Source organism: Phasianus colchicus, chromosome 3 (genome assembly GCF_987193195.1).
Source record: "Phasianus colchicus chromosome 3, bPhaCol1.hap1.1, whole genome shotgun sequence".
Classification (NCBI taxonomy): Eukaryota; Metazoa; Chordata; class Aves; order Galliformes; family Phasianidae; genus Phasianus; species Phasianus colchicus.
The window spans coordinates 12,817,660-12,835,967 of NC_143438.1; the positions used below are offsets into that span (position 1 = coordinate 12,817,660).

Consider the following 18,308-nt stretch of genomic DNA (forward strand, 5'->3'; position numbering starts at 1 on the left):
GTGCTGCCGTCTGTCCCACAGCAACAGAATGTAGCAGAATACTGATGGGAAGGTTCAACCTCTACTGCCATACCACCAACATCTGCCTCTGATATTGTGGGCCAACATCATAAAATATAGGAGGTGTTTCTTTCAGAGCAGCTCTGTACTTGCGCACATTCGCTACCTTGTGTAGCCATCCACCTGCAGCAGCTTTGGTCTGAAGCCATTGTTGTGAGTCTGTTACACATTGATTACATTACTTTGAATTTAATTGGGAGTTAATTGTGCGGTGGATACATGTAATTAGAGATTGTAAAAAGTCTTTGAGTGTGTGCACATAAGAACTAGTGAAGTGAATATTTTGAACTGTACGTTCTTGCTTGGATGCTGTTATCACTAGTTAGCTGGGAAGTCTTCACAGAGGAAACAATCAAAAGTGCTTGCATCAGGAATGGCATTGCCAGCAGGAACAGGGAGGTGATTGTCCCCCTGTACTCAGCTCTGGTGAGGCTGCACCTCGAGTACTGTGTCCAGTTCTGGGCCCCTCACTGCGAGAAAGACATTGAGGCCCTGGAGCAGGTTCAAACAAGGGCGACAAAGCTGGTGAGGGGTCTGGAGCACAGGCCTTATGAGGGGCAGCTGAGGGAGCTGGGATTGTTCAGTCTGGAGAAGAGGAGGCTCAGGGGAGACCTTATTGCTCTCCATAACTACCTGAAGGGGAGGTTGTAGTGAGCTGGGGGTCGGCCTCTTGTGTAACTGGTGATAGGACTAGAGGGAATGGCTTCAAGCTGTGCCAGGGGAGATTTAGGCTGGACGTTAGGAAATACTTTTCTGAAAGAGTGGTCAGGCACTGGAATGGGCTGCCCAGGGGGGTGGTGGAGTCACTGACCCTGGAGGTGTTCAAGGAATTCTGGACATCGTGTTGAGGGACGTGGTTTAGTGAGAACTATTGGTGATAGATGGATGGTTGGACTGGATGATCTTGTAAGTCTTTTCCAACGTTTGTGATTCTATTAAAACCTCAGTTGGCTTGGTGACAAAAAGGAAAGGGTTTAGAATCATAGGTAGAATTGTAGAATCTTACTGCATCTTTTAGCTGTTCTTTATTATCTGTTTCCAGAGAATGATGAGAAAAATAGTAGATTGTGTAGTGCACTTTTGAGTTTTCATTTGTAACGATGTTTCCTAATGAGTATTCTTGCATTTCTAGGACCTTTCCCAAAGATAGAGAATCTGCTTGTGTCTGGTGTAGGCAGGATTGCTTTTCCATTCTAGTTCTCTAGGGAGCTCTCTCATTGCCTTCTCCCTGAAGAGTGCAGTTAATTATCTGCTTTGCTTAGCTTCTCTAACAGAGGGTTCCGTCATGCACTGCACCCAGCTGAATCAGCACCACTTTATTCCTTCCTCTTTCTCAGTGCTAATGCTCATCTAGTCTCATGCAGAGCCAACTGAGCTCATCAATATAAGAAAATAGTAATAAATGTATGGTTCTTACTCACTGTACCTTGGGCTTCTGTCAGCGTGTCAGGTAGGACTGGGTCAGACCTGGGTCAGACACTGGGCTGGCATCCATGAGTTCTGCAACTGTTTAACTTTACAGTATGCTTTTTATCCATTTCTCTCTGTCTTCAAGAAGTGCTCTTTTAAGTTCGTTTTTTGTTAGATTTTATGAAGATAGACATGCATTCTTCACCACTGGCTGTGCCTTCAAATGGTGCGCAATTGGTTTTTTGGTGCTTATGTTTACTGAACTGAAAATATCCATCATAAGGGGAGTTGATCAGCTGACCAGTCTCTCTTCATCACCCAGAAATCCGGGAGAGTAGTGCTCTTAACAAGACAGGTATGTCCAAAGAATTAGGTTTGTTCATACCATGAATATGCTTGCAGCATGTTGCCACATGCATTGCTGTGCTTACGAAAGAAATTGGTTGTTCGTGGACTTGAGGCCATATTAGTACTAGGTTTTGATATATACTCTACTGTTGGAGTGTAGGGAGCACTGGTACTTGAAACTGATGTTGCTTCCCAGCTCAAGCTTATAGAAAGTGGGGAAGAACAGATACTTTACTGTACAGTCAGGTATAGTATCTGGATTGAGCTCTGAGTTCAGTTTTTCCTTATCTTAAGTGGCACTTTGAATCTAACCTTAGTGAACAGTAGAGCTGTGATATAGAGCTGTTCTTTGGAGCACATGTAGAATATACTGGAAGTGTAACGATTAAGCTGGAGAATTGTGTTTAAGTGTCTGTGAAATAGCTTCATTTGAGTGTTTACATTATAAAGATTTAAAGAAATTCAGAGGAAAAACAAAGCAACATGTTTCCTATCTATGGTCAGAAACTATCAGACCAGTTTTTAATTACATCTATTTTCTTTCTCAGTGGCTGTTGGGTTTATGAGAGAAAGAGGGAGAAAACAGAACAATTAACACACCATATGTACAAATTGGAAAATACAGTCTGTAGGTGTATGCTGAATAAGAATTTACTTGAGTTCCATTTATTTTCCTTTTTTCTTAAGATAGTATACCCATTTGTACTGCATTTTGGAAGACTTGCTCCCAATAATGGATACTTGCTGTTTTATTGTTGATTGCTGTTGTTCCTTTTCCTTTAAGCTAAGAAAACAAATTATGCTAAGACCTTGTATCTTTTGTCAGTCCTTCCTTTCTTGCAGAAAATATTATGTTTCTGCACAGTTAAACCCTACATAGATATGTGGGATGATTTGAAATCCATCCATTATCAAGCAGCAAAATTACACTGCCTCTTAATGACTTGGAGTTGTTTGGGTTTTGGTTTTTGTTGTTGGTTTTTTTTTTTATTTATTCCTAGGAGAAAGCAGCTTCCCCTTCAAATCTTTCTAGGACACCAGCTGCAGATGAGAATGAGCTTCCATATTTAATACATTCTATTAACTTCACACATACAAACGCTCGCTCACTCGCACACCCCAGTGTCACATTATAGGTGAACAGGCCCTAATTAAAAGCGCACACCATCTGCCGGTGTGTGGCAGCAGGGTGGGACTCCATCACCGTCCTGGTTCTTGTGATTGAAATGTATTATTTATGAGCTGAAAGAGAAAATATGCCTTTTGGCTGATGGTGCCCGCATTAGGAGCTGGAGAGCACCATCTAATGGCACGGAGTGACACTGTCTGGTGATCCTTCATTTTCTTCCTTTGCCCTTCTCTGTAGCCTCCGCCAATTTTTATTTTATTTTTCAGTATAGTGTGTGGGGTTTTTCATGATCACATTCAAAGCAATTTTGCATCTCATGTTTCACTTGTACACAGGATTGAAAACAGTTGTTGAAACATTACACTAATAGTGCTGTTGGCAGCACTGTTTTTTACTTCTAGTCCCCCACACAGGGTTTTACTTTCTGCATTAAAAGTAGTACTGACCAGGTAGTAAAGAAGTAGAATGTTACCAAGATAGCTGAGCAAAAGGCCAGTTCTTCTTCTAACCTTCAAACAAATGTGTAATAAAAAGTATATACTGCTGAGTCTGGAAATTTTGTTTTATTGTTGAAATGGGCACTATTTTTTTTATTAAGCAATACTCTGCAAACTGCATAAAGGTTCTTATTGGCTTCAGGTGAAACAGGACAATTTCAGAGATGACTGCACATTTGGATCTTCCTCTCTGAAAGGAGAAATCAAAAGCTCTCCCTGCTTGCAGAGATTATGTGTTACTGCTTGTGAGTGATGAAATGGTTGAGAAGGTGTTGGACTGAAAGTTGAAATCTGCTTTGTCAGGAGAAGGAAGGGATAACAAAGAAGGAGCCCTTCTTGGTATGATCAATCCATGACTCTACCTTTGACTACCAGATTGGGAAGTCAGAACTGGTAGTAATGTATAATGCATGTAGCAGTTAGCACTGAGAGCTCCAGAGCTCTAGGAATAAAAGTAATCACACTGATGAAAAATCACTTGGGATATGATTTTTTTTTTATTCTTGTTTTGTTGCTGTTGTTTTTTGGGTTTTTGTTTGTTTTTAATATTCTTGAGTTCTGCATTAACCAGGCTGGGGATGCAATAGTATGTTTATGGCAGTAACAAGCAGAGCTATAGGGACTGTTTTGATGGGGGAATGAGATGATCTTTAAAGTCACCTTCAGCCCAAGACATTATATCATTCTGTGACTTGACTGTTATGGAAAACATGAGGATTTCCTACAGCTTTTGGTAAAATTACTTTTTTTTTTTTTTTAATGTGATCACTATTTTTACTCCAACAAAATTCTAAATAAAAATACATATTTTGAAAAAAGCACGTGTACATTTATTGAACTAATTCAGTATGTTTTCTGGCATGTTGAAATGTCATAAAACTGTGGCACATTTATAAACATGTCGTCTTGTTTATATTTAGGACATACGCCATCAGAAGGATAAGAGACGCCTTCAGAGAAAACAAGAGTATAAAGGATTCTGAAAAAATAGAAGAACTAGTGAATAAAGCAAAAGAAAATCTAGAGATTATTCATCGGCAGGTACATTTACTTCTGTTATTTTATCTAAGAGTTGTATACATCTCATTCAATTGGTTTATGCTATTATGGATGAAAAAAATAGGTCCTTTTGCAAAACATCCCTGGATGAACTATAGTTTTTGTATGTCTGGGTTGTGAGGATAGAAAGGATTCACTTATCCATTGTGGTTGCAATAGGGAATTTAGGGATCCTTGTTCCAGTAGCCTGAAGTCATACAAAAATTTGTATGTCTTGTGTTATTTTTTCAGCTGTTTATCTTACTACCTTTGTCTTTCTCTTCACTCTGTTCCTCTGTTCTGCCCTCAATTTCCTTTGAATCTCTTTCCTTTAGCTCATGTATATTATGTAGGTTGCTTCAAAAGCACTGCCTCCTGTTTATTTCCATGGAAACTACAACAGATACAAAGAGCACGATAAGGCTATTTGATAGAGCAAATTTTCAGACACAAAATACCTTTCTTCACTGATCACCACCACTAGCTACATATTTCCACCAGTGATGAAAGAGTGCCTGCATGCCCCACTAGTAAAAATCGGCGCCTGTGGAGGTTGCCCACTGTCACTGTTGCCACTGCTGAGTTGCATCACCCACCGTCTCACTGTGCTCACATCCACTGGTTGGTCTCCAGAAGCATTCAGCAAGCATTCATTAAATGTCAACAGCTACCATTTTTTTTCCACTTGGAGGAATTTAATTGCACACCTTTGCTTCTTCCACACTTCTGTGTCAGATGTCATTTTGTCAGGCTACCTCTCTGCTGCCGTCTGTCCCACAGCAACAAAATGTAATGGAATATTGATGGGAAGGTTCAACTTCTACTGCCATACCACCAACATCTGCCTCTGATGTCTTGGGCTGACATAATAAAATGTAGGAGACATTACTTTCAGAGCATACTTTCACAGATATCCATTCCTTATTCCTTGAATCAGTTTTATAAGTGTGGCTGTGACAACCTCTCCACGTAGTCTTGCCTTCTCTGGTTGTTTTTCTCCAGCTCCAGGTACATTGTTTGAACAACATCAGAACATGAAAATTATAAAGCAAATTGACTAAATGTATTTCCAAACAGGGTGATACGTTTTTCCTGGAAAAAAGTTGAGTCACTGGCAGTACTTTTCTCTGGCATGGTCTGAGTAGCATTTATAGTATCTCTGTCCCTTCCACTAGGTACCATATTTAGATAGGAACTTGAATAGGCAATATATGCAGATCCGTTATGCAAAAAAGTAAGAAAACAGGAGAAAAATTGTAAACAAGTAGTGAAAGATAAGAATATAGAGAGACCAAGTCTGCCGCTTACAGAACTTTGCATCATAGTAATAACAATTTGTGGAGATGGGATCTCCCATAATGAAATGCTATAGATAAGGTTTGTTTGGAATTTTAATTAATAAAATCTCTCAACGTGTCAGAAAATGTTTCTGGCTGTGAGTGAAAATATAAACATAACTTTGATAAATTGGAAAAATGTTAGTGAGGCTGCTATGGTAACTATATTGCTGTGAAATGGATGACTGATGTGGTAATACATTTTATTTATGGTTTTAAACGTTGTTACTAGGATCTACTTGGCACAACTTTTTTTGTAAGAACAAGTTTTTTTCTAAAAAGAGCTCAATGTCAAGGTATCAAAATGCTAGAAACAGGTGAAAATACCAGTCCTATACACTTAACTTGGATGTGGGAATAGTTCATAGTATATTAACTTTTGGGGTATGCCAACTTCATACAAGTAGAACTTGATTCTCTGTATAAGCCTAAACAAAAAGACCAGTTCTAAGTTAGATGGTGGATAAGTCTTTCTAAAATAAAAGCTTTCAACCTTTTTCCTTTAAGAAGATGTGATTCTTTCTATTCATCTCAGCTGTAATAGATCTGGGACAGATTTTAAAATAGAACTTAGCTCTTCTGTACAAATCATGTGAATATAGAGATTACCTTGTTACTGTAGATACTGGAAAAAGACAGTAGTTTTCTGAAACAAGAGTGTTGGTGGAGGAGACTCTTTTTCCTCTATGGTGTGCATCTTGTTTCAAATCCTACGAATTTTTGTTTTACCTGAAAGATTGTCATTCAGTATCAGATATTTCAACTGTCTTGGAAAGAGTAGGAAGAAGAAGCAGGCCTGATTAATCTGTTGATGTTATACACACTTGCTGTTTGTTGTAAAGGAGTAGTTGTGCTGTAAGAACACTTTGCATTCACTGGTTGATAGTAAACATTTTGAACATGCATAGAACACATGCATGTGCTAGTACTTACAGTCATACTTTTAACAACCATGTACATGACCAACAGGTAATATCATAAACCAGTCTGTTTTGCAGTGATAAAAGTATAATAGGTTAATCAAGAGCATGACAACAATAAAAAAAAAATAGACAAGACTTGTTATTTTCTCTTATGAAGGATTCTGCTAATTCTACCAGTACAACCGTTCTAATGTGCTACTTCTTTCTTCCACTTTGCTACTTAATCAAATAAATATTATAGTTAATATTATGATGTTTCTCAATTCACAATAGAGAAATCCTGGAGAGCCATATTTCAGTTTACAGTATAACATATAATTCTTGATTTAAAATGCTTTATGTGTGGGTGTGAATCTTTCAGCCAGGAAGATATTCAGAAACAGTAAAGGCATGCAGGGTTCTAGTACGCTTTTGATTCAAGTTCCACTGGGATTTTCTGAATATGAAAATATCGAGGTATATATTGGTATATATTTTATCTTTACAAACATATGAAACTCGCGCTTAGTGTGAATACATTAAATATATTATAAACTGTTGTCAAGCAAGTGGCATTGAATACCTATCTTTATGAATGTGGTTGTTCCTTGCATAATGTCTTTGTCACTAGGACATAACCAAAATAATGCAGAAGGGCTTTGGTTATTGCTAAAGCCAAAAGTTTTTCTAATTGAATTCAGTACTTGAAGGGGTTTCTCCCACATGAAAAATGTATCTGCTAAAGAAGTTTTAAATTGGATTACATTTTTGTATCATTCCATGTAATGATTTTAGCAAAAATGCACTTGAAAGATAAGGAATAATAAAGATTTCAGCACAACTTTCACATTTTAACACTGCTAAAATTGAAACTTTTGTTAAATTATTTTGTATGTTGCTCTAATAGAAGATTTCCAATTTCAAAGCATGATTGTGCTGTATACATTAAAAAACGTGTGTTTCTATAATGTATGTATTTGTTGGAGTCAAAACAGAAATATAAGGCAGAGGAACTTTTAGCAAAAAGTGATCTTATAAAGGAAAATGAGTTCATCAAGATAATTTTTGAGCCATGAGTTCCTTCAAGGCTTCCTGAAGCTTTGGTTACAACGTTTTGGTTTTGCTCAGTCATTCCTTCACCCAGCAGTGCACCCAAAGAAAAGTTTTTCTAATAAATGGAGAACTGTTCTTTGCAGAATTTCTGTTGTGTGTCAGTGTCATGGGATCACAGGATCATAGAATATCCTGAGCTGGGAGGGAACCACGTGGGTCTCTTAAAAATAAACTTTTCATCAGAACTATAGTATACTTAGAATCAAATTTCATATTACTCTGTGCTTGCTATCACATTTAATCATGCTCTGTGGGGGCAGAAGAATCATTCTTGCTCTTTGTTTAATTGAAAATATAAGTAATGATGTCATCTGACATTATTAAGAGTTTATATTTGAAATTAACTGAGCATAACATAGTGTGTTTTTAAAGGCACAAGCAAGAATAAGATCTAGTGAGCATTTTTTGCTAGATTTGGGATTTATTATGATGTAGCACATTTTGTTATTGCTGACTTTTCATAGCATATCAATACAAATTAAATAATATCTCACCTAGTTGACAATTTGTTGTTACTCTAAAATCAAATTTATATTCACTTTACATTCTAATTTATGGTTTAGTCATCAGAGTGACCATTGAAGTGTAAGGTTCATAAATAACTATTTGAATCAGCCTAGTGGGAAATGTGAAATAGTGACAGATTACTGTCATTTTCTTCATGTCAGTCACTGTTCAATTTACTTGAATGTTATAAAAGTAGCTTTATAAAACTGAAAAGCATGAAGGAACATTAATCTCCACCATAGCCCTCCTCTGCATGTTTTGATTTAAAAATAGGGTTGCTAAAGGAACAACTCTGATTCTTAATGTAGTTTATGAAAATCATGTGCTTGTGTGTTTAACTGTGTAAACAGTACCATTTATGGCATTCTTCCTTTCAAGAAGGGCACTGTCTGAAATGCACAGTCACAAGTAGAAAGTTTTTGAAAGGTTTCAGGAGAATTCTTTGGTGTCCTTAAGAATGATATTATTGCAACAGCCATTCCTAGCCATGCTAGTATGGAGTCATTTGTGAATTTCTGTCACAGTTGAAATATGTGCGAGGCAGGAGAATTTGCCCTGAAATGTTATCAATTGTACCATTTTTTATACCATATAATTGCAAATGAGAGATGCAAATCACTTTTCACAGATCTTTAGCAGGGAGACCAGAGACATCATGAAGCGTTAGCCAGTCAAGACGCAAGGATCTGCTTCCTTTGCAGCTGTTCATGGGTGTGTTCTAAGGGGGGAGACGGACAAACGTCCTCAGAGGCATAAGTTGTTCTCCCTCAGGCTTGACTTCTCTTATCGTTTCCTTCAGATGTGTAGAAGAGTGAAGGAACGTGGTTTTGAAGTACGAAAACTTTATTAAAAAGGCTTCACTGATGATAATAATGTTAAGTGCTAGCAGCATTCTGAATGTTATAAGTTCATTTCTAATCCTCACAATATTCTTTTATTATTGTAACTTTAGCTCTGTTTAATGAAATTCTTCATGACTATATCTTGATGAAAGTCCATGTCATAGTTAGTATGATACTTAGGTTTCATATTCTTTCATTTCTTCATATTTTCCATCCCCAGTAAATATAATTGGTGTGGTTTTGTTTTGAATTCTCTGCATCACACTTGACCAACCTAATAGCCTTTTATGATGATGTCACTGGCTGGCTGAATATGGGGAAAGCAGTGGATCTTGTGTGCTTTGATTTCAGCAAGGCGTTTGACACAGTCTTCCACAACATTCTTGTTATGAAACTTAGAAAACATAGAATAGATGAGTGAGCGGTGAGGTGGATTGGAAACTGGCTGACAAGCAGTGTGGGTGCTACACCTGTACTCACAGTGTTCAAAGTGGTGGTCAGCAGTGCAGTATCTGGCTGTAGGCCTGTAACTAGCTATGTTCCCCTGAGGTTGGTGCTAGGTCTGGTCTTGTTCAATATCTTCATCAGCAACCTGGATGAAGACAGAGTCCACTCTCAGCAAGTTTGTTGATTATACAAAGCTGGGAGGATTGGCGGACACACATGAAGGCTGTGCTATTGTTCAACAAGACCTGGACAGAGTGGAGAATTTGGCAGTAAACCTGATGAGGTTTAGCAAGAGAAAATGTAGAGTCTTGCACTTGAGGAGGAATAACCACATGCATTGGCACAGATTAGGGGATGCCCTGCTGGGGATGAGATCTGTGGAGAAGGACCTGGGTGTCCTGGTGGAAAACAGGTTGGCCATGAGCCAGCAGTGTGCCCTTGTGGGCAAGAAGGCCAGTGGCATCCTGCCTGGGTCCATTAAAAGGAATGAGGGTGATCCTCCCACTCTACGTGATGAGGCCACGTTTAGAGTACTGTCACCAGTTCTGGGCTCCCCAGTTCAAAAAAGACAGGGATCTCCTAGAAGGAGTCCAGCAGAGGATAAAGTGCCTGGAGCATCTTCCATAAAGGAAAGGAGTAACCTGGCTCTGTTCAGCCTGGGGAAAAGAAGACTGAGAGGGAATCTGATAAATGTTTATAAATATTTAAAGGAAGGTGGGCAGAAAATGGATGAAGCCAGGCTCTTATCAGTGTTGCATTGCAATAGGACAAAGAGTAATGGCCTGAAACTTGTACATAGGAAGTTCTATACTAAGATGTGCAAGAACTTCTTTATGGCGAGGGTGTACTTAAACAGGCTGCCCAGAGAGCTTGTGGAGTCTCCTTCTACAAAGATATTCAAGACCTGGGTAGGCACCTACCTGTGCAACCTATTGTAGAGTACCTGCTTTGACAGAGCGACTCAATGATCTCTTTAGGTTCCTTCCAACCCCTGTGATTCTGTAATAGTTGGAAAAGCTCTTTGAACACTGAATACAGGGTGCAGCACCTACACTGCTGTTCACAAATATGTATGATGTTGGCAAATCACATATTTTTTCATGCTGGCAATGTGTGATGTTGGAGCTCTACGCGGGGGAGGGGGTTCTTTATATCAAGTTTGTCACTGGAAGTTGTAAAATCTGATTAATTTACTGTTTTTCTTAAAAAAAAAAAAAAACTTTGAAAATATATAAAATGTGACATATGTATATATTTTTAGTATTCAGGTGCTCAATGGCCAATACCTATTTTTCTGCAAAGTTTTATTTGTGTACCATTTTTACTTAAGAGGTATGTCATTGGAAATATCATATTACAGGTGCACATTGACACTTTCCATAAAGGACAGGGCCAAAGTTGCACGTAGAGAGTACTGTTCCTGTGTTTTGAGCACTTAGTATGTTAAAAGCAAAGGTAGAAGCTGGAAAAAGTTTTCAATTGCCTCACTTATGGAAGAAGATGAAGGGTAACAACATTATCAGACAGTGGCTTACAATCCTATTAAAATAGTTAAATCATTCAACAGAATCAGTTTTTGGAGGTAATCAAGCATCCATACACTTGTAAATGCTGGCAGTGACATTTAGTTATATTCAAAATGGTTGGCCTGAACTTCTTTTACTTTTCTTACTCCTAGTCTGATGTAATACAAGTAGTCAATTTTTAATTGCCTTAGCAGATAATGAGTTCCCACTTGATTGGTTCCAAACTTATGCTGGAATTAGTCAGCTGACTTAGAGTAGTGGAGGCATCAGGGTATTGTTCTGTGGGCTGGTTTTGGTTTTAACTCCAAAGATCTCTTGGTGTTTTTTTTTGTTTGTTTTTGTTTTTTTAAAACACTTCTCATAGCCATTCTACGACAGGGATTGATGATACCTAGATTTTAGTAAATGATACATAAGAGCCTGGAACTAAGTGCAGTGAGGCATTGGAGCAGGCTGCCCGGAGAGGTGGTTGATGCTTTGTCCCAGGAGACACTCCAGGTCAGGCTGGACAAGGCTGTGCAACCTGATGTAGCTGTAGATGTCCCAGTTCATTGCAGGGGAGTTGGATTAGATGGCCTTTAAAGATCCCTTCTAACTCAAACAATCCTGTGATGTTAAAACTGAAGTGGGGAAGCATCAAATTGACGTTGCTTTTGTATTCTAGGATAAGGAGGAATACTTTTTTTTTTTTTTTTTTTTTTTTTTTTGGTTCACTAAGGTTTTGGAAGGAAGAAAGGGTGAGAAGCAACAAGGAGAAAACTGAAGTGGGAGTCATTTAGAAGAAGAGTTTGGTAAATTTGAATTGGAGCACAGGTGACTTGGAGTTTGGCCCTTCACAGAATGTGCTAGTAGTGAGATCTCCCTGAAACATTTTTTCCAAATAGCTTTTTCTTTTGGTATGTTGGATAGTTTTGAGGACATGCAATACTTCAACAGCTGCTGCAAGCCTGGAGCTGTCAGACCAGCTTAACTTCTAACACCTTGATGTGTAGGAAGTGTAGCAGACATCTTGCCCACCTTCAGGTGCTGTTGCTCTCTAGGTTACACCTGTGTGAATCTCCAGGGTAGTGTTACTCTTCAGGCTCTCATTTAGCTCTCCTGATGGAGAACAAGACTGAATTTTCACAAATTATTTTCTGTTGCTTGCCCTCTGTCTAAATTGCAAGTGGTGGCTTCTGCCTGCCATGTTAAATACCGAGGTAGGCCCTGCATTGGAAGTGTCCTTCAGGCTGCAGGTGGAGGCCATTCAGAAGTAAGCGTGCAGTTTTGCCTCTCGGATGTAAGAGCTATAACAGAAGTGCTTACTGCACAGCATTTGACACACACAGCAACCTTCAAAAAAAAAAAAATACAATGCAAGACTTTTAGGAGCAGCTTTTAAAATTTATCTTTCAGAAAGAGCTGTTATTATTTTTATTATTTTTGTAACTTATAGTTAGCTGCTAATCTGTAGAAATTGGGGCCTTATCATAAATAATAAGTAGTTGTGTAATGTATGCAGAGCTCTGAGCATCTGATCTTACACACAGAGGAGGCTGTCTGAAGGACGGGAGCAGGACTTACTTTCTAATGGGCAATTTGGCTTGACAGTACGTCGCATCTGATCAAATCAGTGCCAGATGCAAACATCCCCATAGAGAAGAGTAAGCTCCACCATCCTGGCTGGTTGGTAGCTTCCTGAATGAGGCCGCAGCATTGATTAAATCTATGTGCTGAAAAAAGCCCCAGAAAAAAAGCAAAAATCTCATTTTCAGTGAGATGTATTCATCTACCCTTAGCTTTTCATGTTCCTGCTTGAGTTCAGTTTTAGAGCTTTTGCTTGGTAGATAATGAATGCAGCTCACAAGGATGGCTTTTGCCACTAAACATCAAGTGGGCCTTTTCCAAACAAGGTGAGTAATTGCAAACACATGCATGTCTTACTGAAAATCCGAAACATTACCAAGAGAGGGAAGGTAAAAATAACTGCTACCTATTTTGATCAAAGCTCATGTGACCTCTGCCATGCTCATAACCTGATTGTGATGCTGAAATGTCTGCTGTTCCGACTGGTGGTAGTGTTGGCTGAGGGAGATTTCCTAGCGTTGAAAGTATGCTCAGCTTGGAGCAGTTTTCTTTTGCTTGATCTGTGGCTTCATGGAAGTGCTGGTCTGCTGCAAAGAAGAACATTTGTGGAAAATCCAGGTAGGAGAAAGATAAGTGTGGCTGTGTTTTGTGTGTTATTTTTCAAACATGCTATCTTGTAGAACCCTTGCATACGGATTGTAGCTTACATTCATTTCAGATGATAGATCTCTCTGGAGATCTGTGGTGGTACAACAGGGTAAACCAGTTTTAAGTATACCAAGACACCGAGGAAAGGTATTGCTGTTTTGAGGACTTCTGAAAAAAGCGAGACATTACAGAATTATTACAAAGGTGATCTTGATTTTGATCTTCCACACTTTTTGCTTTCTATTAACTTGTTATTCATTTATCTTCCCTTTCTGAGAACTTAATTTCCTGGTTTTGTACTGCTTATTGCACAGATATGATGTCCGGTTGAGCAGCATCATAACTGAGCAAGTATGCTTCCCTCCAGGAGGCATTTTGGCTTATTTGGTGCCTTAGGTCCCCGGGATCGTGTCTGCTGCTCTTGAACTTGAGTCTGCGGTTTAGGATGGTGGTGTTGGTGTCCCATTGTCCTACAAGTCACCTAGACATATAGACCTGGGTACATTGTCTTTTTTTAATGGTGTTTTCTCCAGACATGCTCAGTTATCAGTCTCTTGGAGTGTGAGAAGTAGAGGTTTTCTCTTTACAGCTTATCAAGGGCTAACTTCTGTGTTTTAGGTTAGCACCAAACGTGGTGTCTGTCACTAACACCATTTAAGTGAATTTTACAAGCAAGTAGATTCACAGTGGTCTAGCTTTATTTTGGCAATACGCATAAACACAAGTGTAGCCTTCATGCACAGCTCTTTCAGATAAAGAAGCTCTATCATGAACGTATTAATCAAGGACATGTTATGTTTGAATTTTTGATACGTGACGTTGTGACGAAGGCCAAGGTTTTGGGAAAGAAGTTGCTATATTCCAACATCAGTACAGATCTTGGAAGTCTAAGCATGGAAGTTTGTTTTCTAGGTGAGAGAAGTTTAACTAGTGTTTACGCAGTCTCCTTGGTATACTGGTGCACTGCTGCTGTCTTTAGCTCTGTGCTTTCTGAGGTGAAGGTGTTTGGGGTTGGTTTTTATTTTTGGGTTTTGTTGCGAGGTGTTGTTTTTTTTGTGCATGTTCTTTTTTCCTCTGGTCATTAAAAGCTGTAGCTGCAGTGCCCTTCATCTTGGTGACAGGCTTTATGCCAGTATATTAATTCCACAAGCAAGTAAAAAGAATAAGAAAAAAGGAGGCCAGATTCTTTCAGTCACATTTAAATCGCAAACTGATTCCTGTCTGGGATATGTCAGATGTAAGCTTTGCCCTACAAGGTATGTAATACCTGAATGTCCTTCCAAGACTTCGCTCTGTAGAAAGCGAACCATTCCTAAGTAGAGTTTTGAGCTCACCTTTATAGATTGATCACCTCTAGAATGTACATAAATACATACTTGGAAACCTATTGCGTATCCTGTAAGCAAAGTTTTGTCCCTCTTCAGAGCAGCTATGAACGCTACAGTATGGTGGCTAAATAATGTTTAGTCTTCCTTTCATGAGTATAATTCACTAGCTGAGCTGTTCCTTTGGTAATTTTTAACTGTATTTTTATCAGTGCAGGATTAATGACAACATTACGTGACCTAATCACTTAGCATTTCATAGTAATACGCATCTTGTTTGTAGTTTTGTTGTTTTTTGTTGTTGTTGACCCAATGCTTTGGTTATGTGTTCAAATGATCTTAATTTTAATTGAAAGTACTTTTTGTCTCACAGCAGTCTAATTTCTGTGCACATTTGTCAGTGGTGAATACTTACTGAGGATGATTACTCTCTAACTGCCTGTGCCAGTATACCTCTGGGAGGTTAATCAATCTTGTGCTTTTTAATTGACATCAATAATGTGTTTACATTTATCAATATTTCTTAATTGTCAACTTATAACAGTGGAACTTCAATAATAAATCATGCCAGTGGTTAACTTCATGCATTAGATTCTTAAGAGTCTCCATAAGCAGTTTGACATGTTGTAAATTGCTTTTAAATGATTCGTATGTATGCTCGAGGGGGAAGAAGAGAAAAAATTAATATGCGAGGTCATGTGGTGTAGGGTAATACTGAAGTACAAACCCAGTGAAATAACAGGAAAGTACTTTTACCAAATGGAAAGTATGTTTCATGGCTTAAAAAAAAATTCTGTTCAAAACCTCTAGTTTTACTAATGTTGATACAGTTTTGTGTGACAGAACCTGTTATGCCTTCCAAGGGACTTGTTAGCATGAAGTGTTTCTCTGCTCTCTGCAGCACAAGGCATGCAAAGAGCAGGGAGAATTGCTGGTTCTTCTACTGTACTACAGAAGCAGCAGTGCTCTCTCTGAGACCAAGACATGTAATTTTAGCTATGCGTTTCACCACATGCCTGTCCTTAAGGTATTGAGGTGAAGATGGAGGTAACTTCTGTTTAGATTTAAGCATATACTTGAGGACTTTGGTGCATTGAGACCTAAATCGTTTGCCTGTGTTGCCAGAGTACATGGACAGCAGGAATTGAAGCATGATCCCGATATTCTAAGTCTGTACAATATCATCTATTTCAGTAGATACAGCCCTTTCATTAACCTCACTCTTTTCTGCTAGTAGATCTAAATAGCAGTAAACTGGAAGGGAAAATCTACTGAGACCAGACAGCTGGCAGGATGCTGACCACATTGTTGCTGTCAATTTGACCATGTTTTTTGGGCAATAAAACAAATGGAGAATTAAAAATCCTGTCTAATGAACCCTGAAGAAAGACTCAATAGATAAGACTGTTGTGTTTAATTAGAGCCATGTGTTGGAACGCCAGGGTAAGGAAAGATAGAAGTAGGGAAGCCACTATTTCTGCTTTTTGTAATTTTGCTTATCTTTTTAATTTAAGTCTTAAAGGTGGCCTGCAGATTTTCAAGCAAACTTGTATATACATGCTAAAATTAAGATAAAACTCATTAATGTTGTTATATAAAATGGGTTATTTTACTTCATTTATTTCTCGTACACTGCTGAATTTTACAGTGCTGCTTGTTTTGTAGAAGAAACTTGACTAAATTGTTATTTGAAATATAATTAAGTGGTTTTCTATGTAGAGTCAGGTACTCCATTTGCTTAAGTTGAAAATGAGATTAGAAAGATAAATGCATCTTTTAGGAAGGAACAACAGATCAGCTGAAGAAGTGGAGAAGGAATATGAGAAACATCTTTAATCAATGAAAACAGGATGTTTCTATATCTGATGATGACAGACACTCCCCTTTTAGCAGGTATGGTAAGGAGAAAAAAATATAAGTAAATTAAAAATTTACCAGGATCTCTGTCCTAGGAAACAAGTTAAATGCTCAAATCTTGATGCGAAGATCCCTTCATATGCTCAATTTAAGATCAGCCTTTCCACTGTCCTCCAGCCTTTATTGTTCTCACCTCAGTTCCGTGGTCCCTCACATAGTACTCTAATAACCTAATATGCTATATTTCTTTGTATTTCAAATAAGATGCTGTTAGATCCTTAAAAAAAAAAAATCAGACCCAGTGCTTTTCCTGTCAGTGTACTAAGAGACTAAGGTGTCTGTACTCTAACGTCAAGGCTGGTTGTTCTTGTATGAAGATGAAGTAAATTATTAAATGTTTTTATTATAATCTAGCAGCCATTTTGTTGACTGCAAATGTTAAAAATAATTATTTAAGCTTTTCTCTCCCTTTTTTGGAGTAGGATATAGGGATATAGCTGTCTAAGGAACAAAATTACAGAGGTCAGCAAGCCAAGCCACATTAAAGCAAAGATGTTTGTGAAAGGTAAAGCAATTCAGAAGACAAAATCATTGATGCTTTCTCTAGCATGACAGATTAAGTACGTTTGTGTTGTGTATCAAGGTTTTTGTGGTAGATTGCTTAATTATGGCTCTACTTAGTTTCAAAACCAGACATTTTGGGTATAGCTTGTGTGGCATGTTTACCGGAACACTGCTACACAGGTTCTAGGCCAGGAATAGTTTGCACCTAATATAGAAGGGTATACTTGGGTCAGCATACCAGTGTGAGGATGCATGTCTGTAGGTAGGATCATTCCAAAGCCTGGGTGAGCCGGATAGAGGAAGGTGTTTTGACTTTTTGCTTTTCCTCAACATTCTACATTAAGTGAATACTGAGGCTACTGAATAAGAAAGAACCATAATGAACCTGAATTGATATTCATAGGTTGCAAAGAACAGATGGCTCTTTGGTTCAAAGGGTACCTGAGCAGAGTGACAGCAAGGATTTAGATTTGTCTTTACACATTTATGCTATTAGGCATTTAGGAGATCAGGCTGCACTGGAAGTCACTCCCAGTGTAAGCTCTGAGATTATATAAGCATTTAAGAACAGATGCTTGTTTCTCTAATACATACATTTCATATTTGGAAAACAATGTGGTGTAAAAGTAGAATTCCTGTTTGCTTTTTTCATTATTTTGATAAAGTGAAGACCATATACATTTCTACTTCTTTCCTAACTTTAGGTAGGAAGCGGGGTAATTTCACGTTACTCTGTACATCCTACAAATCTGAAAGCAGTCCCTCCTTCAGAAAGGAATTTCATGAGCTTTCAGTGCATTTTTCTCTTTCACTGACACTTAACATGCGTATCTCCTGTTCTAAAGCTGAAAGCTGTGTGTAAGGGAACCATGGGACTTGAACAAATATCCCATAATGATTGCCACCATTGTGCTTGCTGGCTACAGGCAAAGGAACCTGTGCAGGCTCAGTTGATCAGGCTTCTGTTGGAGGTGCTACCAATTTCAAAGGTTTTTCAAAGTTAAGAATTTGGGTCTTTTTATTATTTTTTTAGATCTCTGGAACTTGGTTGTCAGCTTACACCTGACTCCCATCATGATGGTAGTTGAAAGTACGATGGCAGATAATTCAATGAAGGTCAAGTTATGTGTTTTATACATCCACATGAGGTAACAAAAGTAGATTGTATACTACGTTAGTTTCATCACTGCTG

General features: G+C 38.3%; 1 protein-coding gene across 2 annotated transcripts in view; it reads left to right on the forward strand.

Annotated features, from left to right (window-relative positions):
* The window catches only part of LYRM4 (LYR motif containing 4), an 82,593-nt gene that overhangs the window by 17,708 nt on the left and 46,577 nt on the right, over nucleotides 1–18,308 (forward strand). For both annotated transcript variants that reach the window (XM_031589319.2, XM_031589318.2), the window contains exon 2: nucleotides 4,365–4,485. In XM_031589319.2, coding sequence (XP_031445179.1) covers nucleotides 4,365–4,485 — 121 coding nt within the window. The remainder of the gene's footprint in view (nucleotides 1–4,364; nucleotides 4,486–18,308) is intronic.